The sequence below is a fragment of the Limulus polyphemus genome, unplaced genomic scaffold (assembly GCF_000517525.1).
Source record: "Limulus polyphemus unplaced genomic scaffold, Limulus_polyphemus-2.1.2 Scaffold1530, whole genome shotgun sequence".
Taxonomy (NCBI): domain Eukaryota; kingdom Metazoa; phylum Arthropoda; class Merostomata; order Xiphosura; family Limulidae; genus Limulus; species Limulus polyphemus.
The window spans coordinates 146,425-164,497 of record NW_013667140.1 but is presented as its reverse complement, the minus strand read 5'-3'; the positions used below and the strand labels follow the sequence as shown (position 1 = coordinate 164,497).

The 18,073-nt window shown below is 34.0% G+C and overlaps 1 protein-coding gene across 10 annotated transcripts in view; it reads left to right on the top strand.

Moving 5' to 3' along the window:
- The window catches only part of LOC106463959 (calcium/calmodulin-dependent protein kinase type II alpha chain), a 149,934-nt gene that overhangs the window by 10,645 nt on the left and 121,216 nt on the right, over positions 1–18,073 (top strand). For all 10 annotated transcript variants that reach the window (XM_013924050.2, XM_013924051.2, XM_022391600.1 and 7 more), the window contains exon 3: positions 15,029–15,088. In XM_013924050.2, the coding sequence (XP_013779504.1) occupies positions 15,029–15,088 (60 nt within the window). The remainder of the gene's footprint in view (positions 1–15,028; positions 15,089–18,073) is intronic.

The following is an 18,073-nucleotide window of genomic DNA, read 5'->3' as shown; positions in this document are numbered from 1 at the left end:
GAATACTTTAATTAAAACTGTACTAGAATTTTAAAATGCAAATGTGGATGAAAAAGTACCTTGTTTGACTTTTATCAGTCCTTACGAACTACCCCTGTGTACAAAACTTAATTTTATTAACTATTTTAATCTCCCTACAGCATATATTTATATATTTATTAATTCTGATAAATTTCCCTCAGTTTTTGCCCCCAGTGGCACAGCGGTATGCCTGCGGACTTACTTACACGCTAGAATCCGGGTTTCGATACCCGTGGTGGGCAGAGCACAGATACCCCATTGTGTAGCTTTGTGCTTAATTACAAAAACAAAACCTTCAGTTTTAAGATACTGGCGGCATATAGTGTTGTTAATGTTTTAATCTTCAAGTGTCTTTACGTTAATTTTGCTTTGAAATGCTCAGTTAATTTTTTTTTCTGTATAATAAACTTGCGTTTTGACCCTAAATACCGTTTTCTATAAGTGAGAACATGAATTTTCGTGCTGTTAGGATGTGCGTTGATTCTTTGTATTACTTGATTTGTGAGAATAACGTTGTATATTTTACTGCTGAATAATATAGATATAACAAAATACATGTCCGCGTATATATTCTTTATACACTAATTGACTATCTGTGAACACTTTATTTTGTTTATAAGAATTGTTTGATATTTTGATTGAAACTGAAAGTGTTCATAGGCCGAGAGTCTATCTACGAGCAAATTGGAGTGACGCGTTGGTGAGAGATTTAAGACGTCTAAACTACGTTTATTTACAACAGTGTTTATCAAACGGTGGGTGTCGCGAGCAGGTTTTCATGGGGGAGTCATGAGCTGTCTGCACTGAGTCAAAATTTTTTTTAGTCCTCGAGATGTCTGAGAGTTGCACATATCATGTTTGTTTTGAACTATGACGAACTGTTTTCTTTTGTTTTGTTTTTTATCCTTGTAGAGATAGGTGGGGGGGGGGGAGTTCGCGAAGACCAAAGACCGGACGCGGAGGTCGTCTGGCAAATCCGGTTGAGAAATACTGGTTTAAAGATATTTAAAAAATGCCGGAGATGTAAATTGCAACCCTATAAATAATTACAAGTTTCATTTTAATCAATGTTCTACGTGTGAAACATTGAAACCATTATTTAAGATGAGACTAACTGCGTACATTTAAAGTTAAGTCCTGCTTATCATTACATTAATTGAAAGTGTTGAATATAAACTAAATGTTAAGAAACATGGAGATTATAAGATTGTTAATATCCTTTTTTTTTTTCTAATTTTACGAATGCTCATGTAGAGATACCTTTTCAAGCTTACATTTTTGTATTCACGTCACTTATAGGTAAGTGTTTAATATCAATTATCAAGAACTCGTAGTAAATTTCCAGTCGCATGCCAATATATATTTGGAAATTTCTCATAAAAGAAAAGACGAATATAGCTTTATATACGATGTTAAAACTATTTTCGGTATGATAAGAAAATCTGAGTACATGTTATTTTTTTTTTAACTGTACATGTTTTCCAACCAAATTAGAAAGAAGTTTTGTTAAATAGACGTAACACATTTTTATTGGTATTTAACTGTAACTATGTATTTAGGAGATAGAAGACTTTTATATTATCAAGTTGCATAACATTGGATAGCTTGTTATTGTGTTTTTGAAATATGAAAATGAAAAGATTCACTCCAAGCTAAGAAATTATAAACAGTCCAAAATGAGCTAAAGAAGCTTAGTGTTTTGTCGTAAAAACGACCTACGCATGCACCATAATGTATTGTTGATATTGTCCGACAGATCTTAGTTATAAAAAAACAATTTTGTGGGACTTGAAATAGCCGACTGTGAAGTTTATAAAGTGAAGTTAGCGTTGTTAAGAACAGCATTACAATACAATGTTAGAATGATAGCCTATAAGTTGTTATATAAAATACGTATTAAACATTTATCCAGATTTACGCTTATACTTTCAGCATATTTACTCCCAGGCTTATTTTTAGCATCTAAGGCATTATAAGATGACATAGCGTATAGACAAAATATACGGTGCAAGGAGCAGTGCGGAGAAAGTTCACTAGATCAGCTTAAAATTGATTTAATGATCAACTAATAGTCCAGGAACCGGGTGTCACAAGGGACCTATAACATTAATTTTCATACCCCCCTTTCCTGCTGTAATATTATACTTGTATAAGGAGTGAAACCTGAGGAGTATTTTAAGACCAGGTGTCACTTTCTATACGTACGACCTAAAACAAATGGTGCAACATTTCGTGAGCCTACCCTATTTACGAAGATTAAGAAAGACTGGCCTTTGTATAAGATTAATGTTTAGTCATTGTTGACTAGTTTATAATACCTAGACCTATGTTCGAGGATTCGCGAATATATTGATTAAAAGTTTTTTTTTATAGATTTTTTAGTTTTCGGGTGTGTGTACCCACCGCCTTTGTTTTATATCATTTCTGTAGCTTTATAATAGAATGACTTTAGACGTGATAAACAAAACAAAAACAAACAAGAAACACTTGGGATTTGAATCTTTTGTCTTCTACCTTATTGTATTCAGCGTATCATATTAGAAAAAGATGGAACCTTAATAATCCGCCACACTAAGTAAAGTCAGCAGTATATTTTAGTATGTCGTATAACATCATTGTTCCGTTAGAGTACCTTTTAAGCCTTTTTCTGAGTGTATTATATTATCATCATCATTATTGGCTATGTTAGTCAGTGGGTAGAACTTGGCAAACACTGGACTGTTCTCCACAGAAGTATTAACAACAAAAAAAATTAATGGGGAGGGGGATGCAAGCCTATGACGCAAGGTGTCTACTACCAACAGGTACAATGGATGAATAAGAATTAGAAGGAGCAACTAAAAACATCGCAGGAACTGATGCAAACTGAACTTTAAGCATGAATTATTAGTAATCACTGTTAATTTTCCTCTTTAAGAATCTAAACTCACGGTAAAAAAAATAAACCTAAATACATTACACAACACATACAAACCTATCACTCGTGCTTATCTAAACTTATTCAAACTGGCCTGATGGTAAATCTCTGGGGTAGTATCAATGTCACTCGCAGGGGCAGAAACTAGATAGGGCATATAAAACATGTACAAACATGCTTTATATTCACATTCTGCCCTAAGCAGGAAATTTTAACACACTCAGAAGTTTGATGAATAAGTAACTTTATTTAATACACTGAAATATGAAGCTGTTTTCCAAATTAAAGAAAGCAAAGTAGATATTATCTCAACAATTATATGTAATGGTATGGAAAAATATAGAAAATATTGAAATACACGGATCAAGCTCAAGGTATAATTTGTTACAACTTTTTTTTTGGGGGGGGGAGGGATCAGACTACTGCCCTAGAGAAATTGGAGGGGGTCATATCCTCCCTGCTTTCAATATCTGTGATTTTTCCGAGTCCAACAACTGTAGGCAAGTGCTGTAAGCTTAATTTAGAAATAAAGCATTTGTTCATTGTACGTCTCGTCAAGTGGCAATGCATATAATTACAGACTTTCTGATGAAGATCTACATATCGTGTGATGAAAATTATAATTTACGCAGTTTTAGATGCATGATGTAGGTAATAAATGTAATATTTTTCAGTTGCAGAAGCTATGTATATGATCTTAACCAAATTTGGTGGAAAAACAAACTCCATCCGCAGTGAAGCAATACGTGGTATTGTACCCAAAATGTAGTATACAATATCTTCTGTTAGCTAAAAATACTTTAAAATATAAGCAATTCAATTTATTTTAGTTTTTACTCAGTAACATAGCTTTAAAACCTTCGCTTGTCCTCCCAAGTTTTCGTTATATTGTGAGTCGCAGTGCGTGTCTCTTATTTCGTTATTTACCAATAGTATCCGTGTGTCGAGGAAATTTAATCTGGTGGTGATGACGTACGATACGTACTGTCAGTAAAATCTAAGTTACTACTATTGGGAAAATTGATTTTGTACTTTTGGCTTTTGTTCGAAGAACGCTTTGAATACACTGTATGCGTTATTGTTTGATAGCTCATTATTAAATTGTTCATTGAAAAATCTAGTTATTTTTCCAGAAATCAAATGTATCGTATTTCTCGTCGTTTGCGCTCTGCACTTCAGGATTGTGAGGGTGTAGAGGTGGTCCAATCCAACTATTCGTTGATAAGGAGTAGCCCAAGAGATGGTGATGGGTAGTATTAAATAGCTACCTAACCTTTAGTTTATCACCGCAAAATTAAGGACCGCTAGCGTTGATAGCCCTGGAGTAGCTCTTTACGAAATTCCACAAACAACAACAATATAACGTCTAGCCAAAATTAGGGAACGCTAGCGTAGATAACTCTGGGGTAGCTCTTTACGAATTCCACAAACAACAACAATATAACGTCTAGCTTGAGTTGGGTATGAACTTTCACAGCTACTATTATTAAGTAAATGTTGATAAACCAACTTGCATAATTTTAAGTGTTAATGGCAAGATTAACTTCGCCACTTTGGAAAACGAATACATTCAACGAAAATAAATTAAAGCAGGCTGTTTCACATGTATTAATTCTCCTTTGCAGTACTTTTTTTATCGTTCTGTTCCTTCTAACACGTAAATTAACACAGAAGAGAATATTTTTGGTATGTGTGTGTGTGTTTATAGTTTTTTAGTTGTTACTTGATTGCGTTTTATACATGAAACGGATTGGACTTCACTATTTGTTCGCATGCAATTCATGTCAAACTGCGTTACACAAAATGATATTGCAATACTTCGACTAACCATTGCGATGGTTCCTTTTACGCATACGAATATTTTGTAGCTCGTTCTTTCAGTTTCTGACTACCCACAGACGACCTTTTATATTACTTAAAAGAGTATACTTATAATATGTTTCAGTGTGAGGATAACAACTTTAATTTGTGCCCCCCCTCCCCCCAGTGGCATGTCTGCGGACTTACAACGATAGAAACAGGATTTCGATACCCGTGATGGGCAAAGCACAGACAGCCCATTGTGTAGCTTTGTTCTTAACTTCAACCAAGCTGTAACTTGTGTGTGAGAAATGCATGTTAAAAAGGTTCTGTTCATTTATTTTCTTATCCCCCCCGCCCCTTTGCTGGTTTATCTGTTTCAAAATGTTTATTCATTCAAGTAATCCATTCACGTAAGTAATTAAGTGTGATTGTAACTTAGTGAGTTGATATGTGGTAACGTACGTTGATGCCATTACAGTGTTTGTTTTAACTTGATCATATATATTCTCGCCTTGAGATAGAAGCCAAAGTTACCTTTCATAACCAATTAATTATGATCAGAACAAATACACTACATAGATCGGAAGTAAAAATTAACCGAATAATTAATGTAGCTAATGATTCTTCTGTTTCTTTCGAAAATCTGTTCATGTGTTAAGCTTTGTGTACTAACTGAAACTAATAACCAAGATGCCTCCCCCCAAAAAAAAAGATCACTTAAAGATTTGACTATTTTGTTTTATATTGGAATATTTTAGGCAAATTATTTGTTTTGAATATTGTAGTTATGTATAAGAACCAATATGATCTTAACTTCTGTGGTCTTGGGTCATACAGAAGTCACATTTATTTTTGTTGTTTTGTATTGTCGAGCTTGGTCAAGTTCAGATTTCGGAAGGGTCATAGCCATACTATTACTTCTTTGATGTTATATTTTGTGAGATAACATTATAAATTCCCTCATGCTTGCTTCGTTATTTTTTCTTTCAAGTATTTTGCTAGACATGGCTTTGCCGACCTTGCTGGAAAGACATTCCAGGCTTTTGGCAACATGGCAAACTCCAATTTTAGTTCATCTTGGTTTTGTAAAGCTGTGACAGGTACACTGATTATGCTGATGTATAAGTGAAGAATACAGAAAAGCGAATATCAACGAAAAATTATGTATAAATATACAATCGCTATAGCTTTTTGTAAATAGTAAAAAATAATAGTAATTGAAGCACGTGAAAAACAACTTAAGGAAAGAGATAAATAGTAACATGAATAAATTGGCTAACATCCAATCATTAGCGACAAAAAGGCCTGACCTATCATGTCATCTAAAGGTTCCAGCAAATGAACCGAAACAGCTTGCAGATATAATACTGGAGTATTTATGTTAAAAAGTTGATTTAATACAGTTGTAACAACAACAAATTCAGGCAAACAGAATACGCTCAAAAAAATAAGTCTTACTTAGCATGTGACTGCTATCGTACTTTCATTAAGAAAACTTATTTAAACTGGTTTTAATAGAAGTATCATAACCTTAAATTTACCCAAAGGATAGCTAAAATCTATACAAGAACGAGATTTTGGCTCACAGCCAGGCTGTGAACGCCTTGTAGTACCCAGATAAACTACAGTTGTTGTTTTTTCAGCTCTACCTATTTTGTGAGAAAAATAATTTACTTGGATTAATTGAACGTACTTAGCAAATCCTCAGTTCTTTAAAACCCAACGACTTTTTTGTACGCATTCTTAACATAATGAATTTATATGTTCGAGTTTTTCTATACTTATTAGGCTTTGAAAAGTAACCTGTGAGTTTTAGAGGTTTCATAAGGAGATTGAGCTGTTCTTTATTTATAATTATTACTAGCATAAGTTCCCGTGCAACGCATGACATTTATTTTCTTGTCTTCATGGTGATGGCGTGTGTATGCGCCATTCTGGCATGCAAATTTTCTGGTAATTCACCCCTACTGACCAGTTTCTTTATATTAGTGTAACTAATCCCCAATATATTATATAACTTGCACTTCCAGGTTTTTTAAAGATCTGGACCATATCTAAGAACCTATGAGTGTTTTATATTCATCGGAGGTCAGGATGTTGTAAGATTGTTATGAAGAGCAGAAGACACATATCGCTTTATAGAATATATTAAGTATACTGTTCTAAAATAATCAAATTGTGTCATTTTGTGTATTTAATTCATTCTAAATGTAATTTATACTACGTGGCGTAGAAAAATTACTAAGCAAAGTTTGTTAAACCAATTGATATTTAGGTTTGCTTAAATAACTCATTGAAAAATCTTATTGTTAAAATGTGGTTCATCGCATTTGGTGGATTAAACACTATTGGAAATAAGTTTGGAAACGGGCATATGATACACGTACAGGAGTTACAACAACGAGTAATCGTAACTAAATGATCCGGCCCGGCATGGCCAGGTGGTTAGGGCACTCGACTCGCAATCTGAGGGTCGCGGGTTCGAATCTCCGTCTCACTAAACATGCTCGCCCTTTCAGCCGTGGGGGCGTTATAATGTGACGATCAATCCCACTATTCGTTGGTAAAAGAGTAGCCCAAGAGTTGGCGGTGGGCGGTGATGACTAGCTGCCTTCCCTCTAGTCTTACACTGCTAAATTAGGGACGGCAAGCGCAGATAGCCCTCGTGTAGCTTTGCGCGAAATTCAAAAAACAAAACAAACAAACTAAATGATCAACTTATCATTAATGCAATACATAGTTACTTTTCTTGCGTTTTCTGTACTAAGTTATACAGCTCACTAGTATTTTATAGTTCTTGTAAAGAGAGCAGTACATCTTGTTTTATGCTATCATGAATTTATCAGTTTGTGATTGAAATATTGTTTACAATGATCTGTATTACTGTCTACAGTTCATTCAAGTTTTCTTATAAGTCCATACAGCCTTAACAGTAGTGGGACTTTTTACGGGCCAAGAAATGATTGCGAGTATTCTGTGGACATCTTCTTTCTTCCAGTTATTTATTAATCACAGTTGTCACGTGTTTGGGGTCACTGTCTTGCAGGAAGATGAATCCTGACCAACTGGTCTTGTTCCTAAGGAAATGATATGATGAATAAGAATGGGCATATTTCTGTCAGCAATTAGTGTGCCATCTATTTTGTATACATTTCCAACACCATTGGCTGAGATGCAGCCCACACTTATATTGGTCCTTTGGCATGCTTCATTGTAGATATTGTATGCTGACCGTAAAAGTGTGCTTTTTTACTGCCTACCATCAATCAAACTATCGTTAACTTTTGTTGAAAAAAGAAAGAAATAATTTGAATTCATCCGTAAATAGAACCACTCTTCTAGCTTTGCTCATCCCATTGTTTGTAGCCTGATGCTTGTCTCAGCCCCAAGGTTTGGTTATTTCTCTTAAGCACTGGTTTTCGAGAAGCTTCACAGCCATTTAGACCACTTCATGCACTGTTCTGGAGGTAAATTTCACATATGTACTTACAGCTAGTGCATTGACAAGATCGCTACTGGGTTATCGTGTATCACGTAAAGAGCATTCTTTGAGTTACTTACATCACTTTGGAAGAGTTTGAGCTTTCTCCTTCAACCGCTGCTATTATGAACAGTACAAGTTTCAAATACCCTCTTTACAGTTGCCATACATCTCCTGCTGAAACTTGAAAGGTTGCCGCCATATGTTACATGGAGTATCTTTCACCAGGCAAAACTTTGATCTCTACTCATTTGTCATGTAGTATTTTCTGTTCTGGGTTCTATTAATGAATACACCATAAACTGCTAGAAATAGTGTAACTGCTTGTAATTATATAGTCATTTAGTTGATGATGGCACTGTTGGATTGTTTGGATGTCAGCCAATCACAGTGTAAAATATCATCACGTGACTGTACTCTAGGGCAGTTCATTTTTATACAGTGGGAGCAATTCTATATTTGCATTTTAAACCCCTTTTGTTTATTGTTTTTTAATTATTTCCAATACTGTTGTTTTTTTTAACAATAATTAAATTTTGCTTCAGTCTATCGTCATTTTTAAAACGAAGAAAATATATATGAAAAATAAAAGTTTTGGGTAGAAATGGTGAATTATGAATCAGTGTTAACGGCGAAGACAATAAATAAAAAAAAATATTTGTACAAATGTCAGCTTTAAACGTCGATTTATGTACTGTGGGCAAATTGTATAATTCAATATGTTTTTTATCGGTTTTGCAAAAACAATATCTTATTTGACTTTAGAAGCTGGTGGTGGTTATGGTTGTTTTATAGCGGTGACATATACATTAGCACGTATTTGTACGTCTGTTGTGACGAATTTTCCAACTTTCCGACTTGTGATCACCATGAGAGTTTAGTAGTTCTTGATGGGTATTACCCAAATCTCTAGGGTACTTAGAAGTAACACGTATATGATATTGAAAATAGTTAAACAGTAGAAGCTGTTCAGTTGCGGTTAATTTCTAGAGTATTCAGTAGACCTGTATGCGAATGACGCATACGCACTTAGTTAGACCCACCAACCCCCTGAAGCCAACTATATAAATGCAGACTTCTAACAGACTTTCATCTATATTCGTTGGTTTGAGTACACGGCTTTTTCGACTGCAAAATCAAAAAATATTTTTGTTTCTATAGAAGCTTAAGATCAGACAGGAAGCTGTGAAACTGAGTCCTTTATGATATTTTGAGAGTTCGACTTACGTGGGGTGGTTTTCAGTGCGTGTCTTTTCTTTTACCGGTAATTTCGATCCAAGGGAATTGTACAATGTTGTTTATGTTCGTTCTTGAAATAAACTGGTAGGCCTGCCATGGCCAGGTGGTTAGGGAGCTCATCTCGCAATCTGAGGGTCGCGGGTTCGAATCACCATCCCACCAAACATGCTCGCCCTTTCAGCCGTGGGTGCGTTATAACGTGACGGTCAACTCCACTATTTGTTAGTAAAAGAGTAGCCCAAGAGTTGCCGGTGGGTTGCCTTCCCTCTAGCACGAAATTCAAAACAAATAAACTGCTAATATATCTAAGTTATACAATTGTGGTTAAAGCACATTAAGTATTTTGAGAAAACCACAGGAAACACACACACACATATATATATATATATATATATGGTTGGTGCTTGGTTCAGAAGAGATTTGGTAATTGTGAGGCTGTTTACGCGATCATTGGAATCTTGGAATCTACCACAGAGAAAAGTTTGAACTTTGCAGTTTTATTATTATATTTTTAATCACACGTTATAAAACAACGACAAAATCTTTATAATTGTTATGAAAACAGTCATTTATATTCGTCGTTTGTACTAAGTTACATTTATGACAACATAGTAAACGGAAGAGAAAATTTTATGAAACCTGTTTTATACAAAGAGTGTAGATATTATAATAGTCATTTCAACGATGTGTTTGCGTGTGCGTGCTCGCATATGTTTGCTACAAGGTTATTTTCATAACTATCATTATATGAAACACCCAGTACTCAAGTAAATGAACTGAAGAAATAGAATGGAAGTATTTTACATTGTTATGGAAGATGAGGAAGTGAAGAGGAAATTATTTATCGCCTTTTAGAATACCAAGCGTCACTAGATGAAGCAGCTAACTCGAATACCTAAAATTGTTAGAGCAGATGATGAAAGTCTTAAAGAGTGTAGTAAAATTCCTAAGCTCTATTAGTCTTGATGTTAAGCAACTGATTAAAGTACGTTCAGCAATTAATAAAGTCTTTAAAGTATGGTAATTAGACGAGTCAGTGTATAGACCGAGAATTAACTTTTCTTGTGCACGTGAAAGAAAATAGGCCGTCAATACCAATGTAGGAAATTGCTTTTAAGCACAGATCTTCCGAGAATTGCTCGATACACATGTAGATGAAGCAGACTGTTGGGATTTCCACAATACGAACTTTCCTCCTCGTGCTTGATTCTAGTAAAGAAAATGCAATGGTTACGGGGGTAAATTCTGTGAAGCATTTTATGCCTGATAAGTTAAACTTCAAGAAGTAGGATAGAATGAATCAGAGACTAAAAAGCAGACCTCTGTTAATGTGAGGGAAGGTTAAATTCCACTTACTAGAGACATAAGAAACAGAACAAATTAAACTTACTCTACAGAGTGATTGCGTAGAAGGTTTTACTAACTATTGATCGGGTGTTTCTACTTATTGAAGTAAGAAAAAGACCTGTAAGGAAAATGTTGAATGTTTTCTTATCGAAAAAAATCACAAAGTGACTGGTGGCTATGAGAAAGGCAGAATGCGTACAAGAGAAGGACAAAAACATGATATCTGATATAACTACAGTTGTTTAAAGTTCTAACGATTCCTGTACAGACTACATTCGGATGAAGGGCTTAGCTCAGAAATGTTGTTTTTGACATTAAATGTATGAAACACAGCATATACTTACGAGAGTCTGAAAGAGAAATTTTCAATTAAATCTATTGTAACGCCACCAAGTGGTACAGCGGTATGTCTGCGGACTCGCAACGCAACAACCGGGTTTCGTTACCCGTAGTGGGCAGAGCACAGATAGCCCCTTGTGTAGCTTTGTGGTTTGTTACAAACAAATAAACAATGGGTATTGTGACCAAACCAGCATGACATATACCCCGAGACTGTTTGAGCAGGAATGTAATATATATGTGTGTGGATGAACCAGAAACCAATAAAATTAAAAGTTTACCTGAATTGCACTCATTCTGATAAAAAATTCTGATATTGCCCCCACCCCCCACCCCAGTGGCACTGCAGTATGTCTGTGGACTCAGAACGCTGGAAACAGGGTTTCGATACCCGTGGTGGGCAGTGGACAGATAGCCCATTGTGTAGCTTTGTGCTTAATTACAAACCAACAAAACCAAGATTCTTGGGGGGAAAATCAGCCGGGTATTTATTAGAACTTTCACAACTTAAACAGAATATATTCATAGTTCGAAAATGCAGGGTTATTAATATTTCGACCATTATAGATGTAGAATAAAAGATTCGTTATAATTATCTTAGAAATATTTTAAAACTCCCAGACTAGTCCGTTTTTAGAACCCGGAGATTTGTGAAGTTTGAAACTATTCAAAGTTTTATTTTATTTTTTTCACAGAAATAAATGTTCGCGTCATAAGAAGTATTGCCTTTATTTATTAATCAATACACTGAAGTAAGAAACTGTTCTCCAAATTAAAGAAAGCAAAGTAGATATCTCAACAATTATATGTAATGGTATGGAAAAAAATACAGAAAATATAGAAATACACTGATCAAGGTCAAGGTCGAATTTTTTTAAACTTTTTTTTTGTGGGGTCAGGCTCCTATACGAGTAAATGGGGGGGGGGGGGCATATTCTCCCTTCTTCCAGTACCAGTGATTTTTCCGAGTCCAACAACTGTAGGCAAAGTGCTGTAAACTTAATTTAGAAATAAAATATTTGTTCATTCGTTGAACCTTAAACTTTCTCTGAAGAAATTGTAGTGGTTTTAATGAAATGATATCGGCAAAAGATGCCATTAAGAGTCACATAGATTATCAATTTCACATAGTTAATGAACAAAGAGAGTGTTTGAGTTGCCTCGATATCTCTGTAAAATTGAAAAAGAAAAAAAGTAGTGCAAAAGGGAGAACTGCCCAGGGGCTCGGGCGGATGAAAATACAAAAGTTTTTAATTTAAATTACGACTTGTTAAAAGAAATAATTACGATTTTCCCTGCTATCTGCTATATAAAGCAATGTGTGTGTTGGGGAAAATTACATGGCCGTATATCTGTCATTTCATGTCATGTCTGTTCTTTGTACTCTCTTACATTTCTTGATCAATAAGCGCCAAACTTGACATAGTGATATAGGATGACATGAGGAAGGTCATGAAGGGGTTGGGAGGTTGGACACCCCCCATCTTCTATATAAATAAACGTCAATATGTGTGTGTATCTGTTCCTTGTATGTTTCCACATTTCTTGATCAATCAGCACCGAAATAGATACAGGATGACACGAGGAAGATCAATTTGGGGTGGGGGTTGACTCCACCATCTAATTTTATATCTGATTTAAAAAAAACAAAAACTACCAAATCAGCGCCACTTGACACAGCGATACAGGATGACATAAGGGGGTTGGATCCCCCATCTAATTTCATATTGATAGAATTCTTGAAAATCAGTATTGATGTCTTTATGTATTTTTATTGCACTTTTCATGTTTATCATGTTAAGAAAAAAAAATACAAGCACAATTTCCTATCCTTTATTACAAACAAGTTTTTATTTCACCCACCCAACGCACCGGCATTCCAGCTAGTTGTTAATAAGATAAAAGTGTCATAACTGACAGCGGTCCAGTACTAGGGGAATTATTGACTATTATGCTGGGGGTCTTAAATTACTGTCGGTGGTCCTGGGTATCGAATTACAATTTTATAAGCTCTCTGAGTGACCGATGAGCACCTGGGAGCTATTGATTCAAAATAATGAAAAAAGATTATTCATGGTTGTTTTAATGTACAAGCGATTTGTTTTTCACTTTGTTGTAATATATATAATTACATTTGGGAAATATATGTTCACGATGTTTAGGTGTAATTTACAATATATTTTGGTGAACTATGAATTAATATTTTTTATAGATGGTTTAATGTACAGTATCGTTTGTTAGGATTTATGCCTGTCTGTAAATTTTCACAGCGATAAAATACCTTAAAAACACCAGCAATATACTATAAAATTAATTATGATTTTTATTAGATTTATTTCGTAAAGATAATTTCTACCTACAGAACTTAAATTCATAGATAGTATCTTTCAATACAAAAACCCTTGTAAACGTTTGCTTATTACAGGATTTAACTTTATGGTAGTATATGTAACCTATATAAAAGTCATTTTTTGTCACGTCACGGTTGATTTCTCGAAATAGGAGGAGCCATAAAACCATTATATATTTATCCAGATAGAATAGTTCGATTACTGTCTTCTCATTACGATTTTAGTGATGAGGGTGTGTATGCAAGGGGGCCGTGAGGGTGTGTGTGTGTGTGCCGCGAAACCTTATATGTGTAGTGAGTGTTGATATAATAAGCCTAAAGTAAAGACGTAGTGTGGGATCACCCAGCCTAAAGCCAAGTGCATAAAATTTATCATGAAAGTAAATAATGGATTCAATTTTAAACATAAATAGTTTCTGAATTAAGCTTTTTCTGTGATATCGCCAACATTTTTAATATAAAAGAAGCAAACAAAAACAAACCTCTTTAATCAACGGAGACTCTAAGTTAAGAAATCAACAAATATTTTTCCAGTTTTGTTATCTATACATTTCATGTTTTCAGGACAACGACTAACAACAACAAAAACTAGCAACATGACATAAAGGCCATTGTTGGAACGTTGTGTTACCAAAGCGCACTGGCTTTTCTATATATTAGAAGTTGTTAATCTAACTGATTTTTACCAATAATTATTCTATGAATACACCACGAACTCATTTCATGAATGATCTTAATTTGATTGACTCACAAAGGAATTTACCGACGTCTGACTGCCTCGACTGCACTTTTCTGCCTCTTTGTTGGTCAAGTTTGATTTAGAAGAATTTATTTATTTCAGTTAGCTATGAAATGTGAGGTTAGGGTATACTATGGAGTGGGGGTGGTAGTACTTGCCCCATCATTTTTGAAAGGCTATACGTTAGTTTCAATACAAAACATGGAAACGTTCGCTTGGTAGAGAACTTCACTTGATATGTGTTTTGTGATGTAATTCACCATGTTTTACACATGAGCATATAATATATATATATATTAGGTCAGTTGTTAATATTTTAATGCAGTTTCATTTAATTTGCCTCAGTTGTTATGTTAATCGAGACTGTGTTATTTTATTTACCAATTCCTGAATAATTGAATTGGAGAAAATGTTGTGTTAGTGACTTCAAAGTTTGGAGAGCTAGACTTAAAGGAGTACGTAACACTTCGTTTGATGTGTGAAAGGTTCCGTTCTTGTAAATGTAGTGAACGTAATGTATAATGTTCAGATGTTACCAACAAGCTCCAGGATATGGGTCTAGTTCTGTGATCCTGTTGAGTAGGATTGTGGCTATTTGAGAAAAATCATCTATGTTTGCTATCTATGAAGAAACTGAAATTGTTGCATGAATGTAATTTTTGAACTGATTTCATTTCTCCAGTAGACCATTATTGTTGTTTGGCTTTGATTTTTGTTTTTATTGAATTATTACTATTATATTATTACTATAATGTGCCCATAAGCTGATGAAGACCTTGCATTTTGTTTCAGATTTCCAGAAGTTAGAAAGAGAAGCACGAATTTGTCGCAAGCTTAATCATCCAAATATAGGTAGGTGGGCAGTTTCTTTGCGTGTTCTTCATAGTTTATAACGATTGTAGAAATTAATTTTTCGCCCTTTAATTGTATATTCAATGATAGTGGTTTCTGTCTCAGGACATGTACGTGTATTAAATCACTTGTGGTTCTGAATGGCGGTTTGCTTATTGTATAGCCTTTCTACACACTACATTGTTAATTACAATTCCCCATTAATTTGTTATACCTCTACGTGGATTTTCATGTAAACTATTTTCTTCTTGTTACTGTTGTGGATGTAGCGTGTATATCAGTATCTATGTCTGTAACCAAAACTCCTTCGCCATCTATTGAATGGCACCACAAACAAAATAAATCCAAGAAAAATTTCACACTTTGGGTATTCAAAATACAGACAATTAGATAACTGTGGTATATGCAACAACCATTTCTTTTTAATAGAACACAATTTCAAATAAAAGTACTCTCCTCATAACAAGAACACGACTCTCATTCGGACTGTACATGAGGGTTTGATTATATCTTTATTGATGTAATTTTTAAATGCAGTATTGAGAAAGTGGAGTTCTTAAAAAACTATTTTTCAGTAAACGGTACCACGTTTAATATATAAAAACATTACAGTTTATATCAGTAGAAAATTTTGAGCTTTGTACATTGAATCATTTTGATGCAATAAGTTACATATGACCAAAGAGCGCAATCCGAACACTTTTCTCAGAAAAAAAATCCTTTTTTTAGAAAATGTTTACTTATTTTAGAATGAGGTATGAATACTACGATTAGTAATTACTAGCACAAACAACCGCCCGTAGGGCGGCGTGTCTGCTAATATCTGTAATTTTAAAATAGCAATACTATTTTTTCTTAGTCTTTTAAACTAATAAACATCAACATTAATTTTGTATAAACAAGAATAAGTACTTGCGTGTCAACATGTATTGAAACTATTGGAAAATTTTGTTTCTTGGTATATTTTTCCGTTAGAAAAAATATTTTCCACAAAAATCTATACTTGTGATTTTCTCATCCTAGTTTAGATTTGTGGCTATGTTGAGAAAAATCACATATATTCGATATCTTGGAAGAAATATAATATATATATATATATATAATGTACATATACAACTTGACCATATATGCCACATAAATGTTTTGAGTTGCAATGGAAGCGTGTACATCATCATAAGTTGTTTTATAATGTTTGTTTTTTTACCTGATGTCATGTATAAATGCCTTGATGGTAGTGAATCTGTTGTACATCTAAAATAGGAGATATCTCGATCCACATTTGATTTATCAAAGAATAGTCATAAGCAAATATTAAGCCATAGAATCTCTGGTTTTCACTTGTGGTTGGTATGATAAAGAGATACATAATAGACGTTTCAAAATAGGAAAGCTGTGTGAACTTTTTCATTGGTAGTTTTGATCCTGGGTATATACGTGTATTTATGATTTCAGAATTACTGTCATAGTTGGGCTTGCCTCTAGATTACTAATTTTTTCGACTTGTAAAATAATTGACTTACCGTTATTCGCATAAAAATTCTCCAAGATGAATTGATATACAAAGTTGTTAACTATTAAAAGCTTTGTGTAACTCGTACTGTTGGTTCACCAGTTCTCCTGAATGAAAATAAATTTAAATAAAATAATAATCATAGATAAATAATCGTTGTTAAAAAGTATTTTGTTATTTACCCTTACAGAATTTTTTTGTAAATGACTTAAAATTACATTTATAATAATTACGAATCATTTACTTAATCAAAGTCATAACATAACATTCGTTGTTCATGAAAACTGATGATATAAATAGTGCCTGTCGTATTCCAGCTGGCTTGATGAGCCCTGGTATTAGGCGAAAGGCCTCGTCGGCACTGAATATGGCAAATATAGTGCGGTTGACATATTATTACATATTCTTTATTTTTGTTCATAAGTACTTAGAATTTCTAATATGTAGTTTTCTGTAATACTCAGGCGAATATCTTAATATTTCTTCTGTTAAAACACTGTTTATGTACACGTTTTTAGACATCTTTACGAGTGTGTAGTAAATTACAGCAAGCAAACTCTTTCACTCGGGTTTTCTAAGTTTATTGTTGTCTGTGAAATTTGCCGTGAAAACACAGATTACATAATGATGTTGATTATTTTTTATATATTGATTTTTGTTTTGCTTAAATTAAAATCTTGAAAAGGTATATGAACTGCATCACTATAAATTCATTTTTAAATTACCTGTGTTTCGGCGTTTGTTTGATTTATGCCTTGCAAAAATTTTGCATGAATTATTTTTTATTTATTTTATTATATAAGTTCACTAATAAATCGAGATTTCATGTAGACTGTTGATTTACATGAAATTCTAATCAAAATATTTTTGCTGGATCTTTTAATTCACCAATGTGGCTGTTTATTGGCCAAGTATAATTCTGCACATTGTTGAAAAATCACAACGATTCGATATTCATATTATCATAAGGAACGGCACGAATTTTACAATTTAGTATTGGAAGTATTGTGTTCGACAGTCAGCTTCGTTTCTTAAGTGAGTGATGGCAGACTTAGGGAGTCGTTCCCAACCTTTTCACCACCTACGACCCCTGTTATTATTATTATTCCCCACGGATCCCATGTTTTGTAAGATTCCGTCTACCCAACAAAATGTTTTTATTAACTAATAATGAACTCGTTTTCACATTTTCCACTATCGAATAAAAAACAGCAGTATTAAAAAACTTACTTGTTTAATGAGATGTTTATCTTCGCGGACCCCAGGTTGGGAACCACTGACTTAGGGGTTTCTAAACATAATTACCGATAGAGTACGACCATATTGGCTTTTTAAATGAATTTTTCTAAACTACGTACGAAGTTGCTTGTGATTCTATAACTTTGGCTACATGCAGGGTACATGATAACATATGAGCCACACACACACACACACACACACACACACACACACACACACAACAAAATAAATAAAAC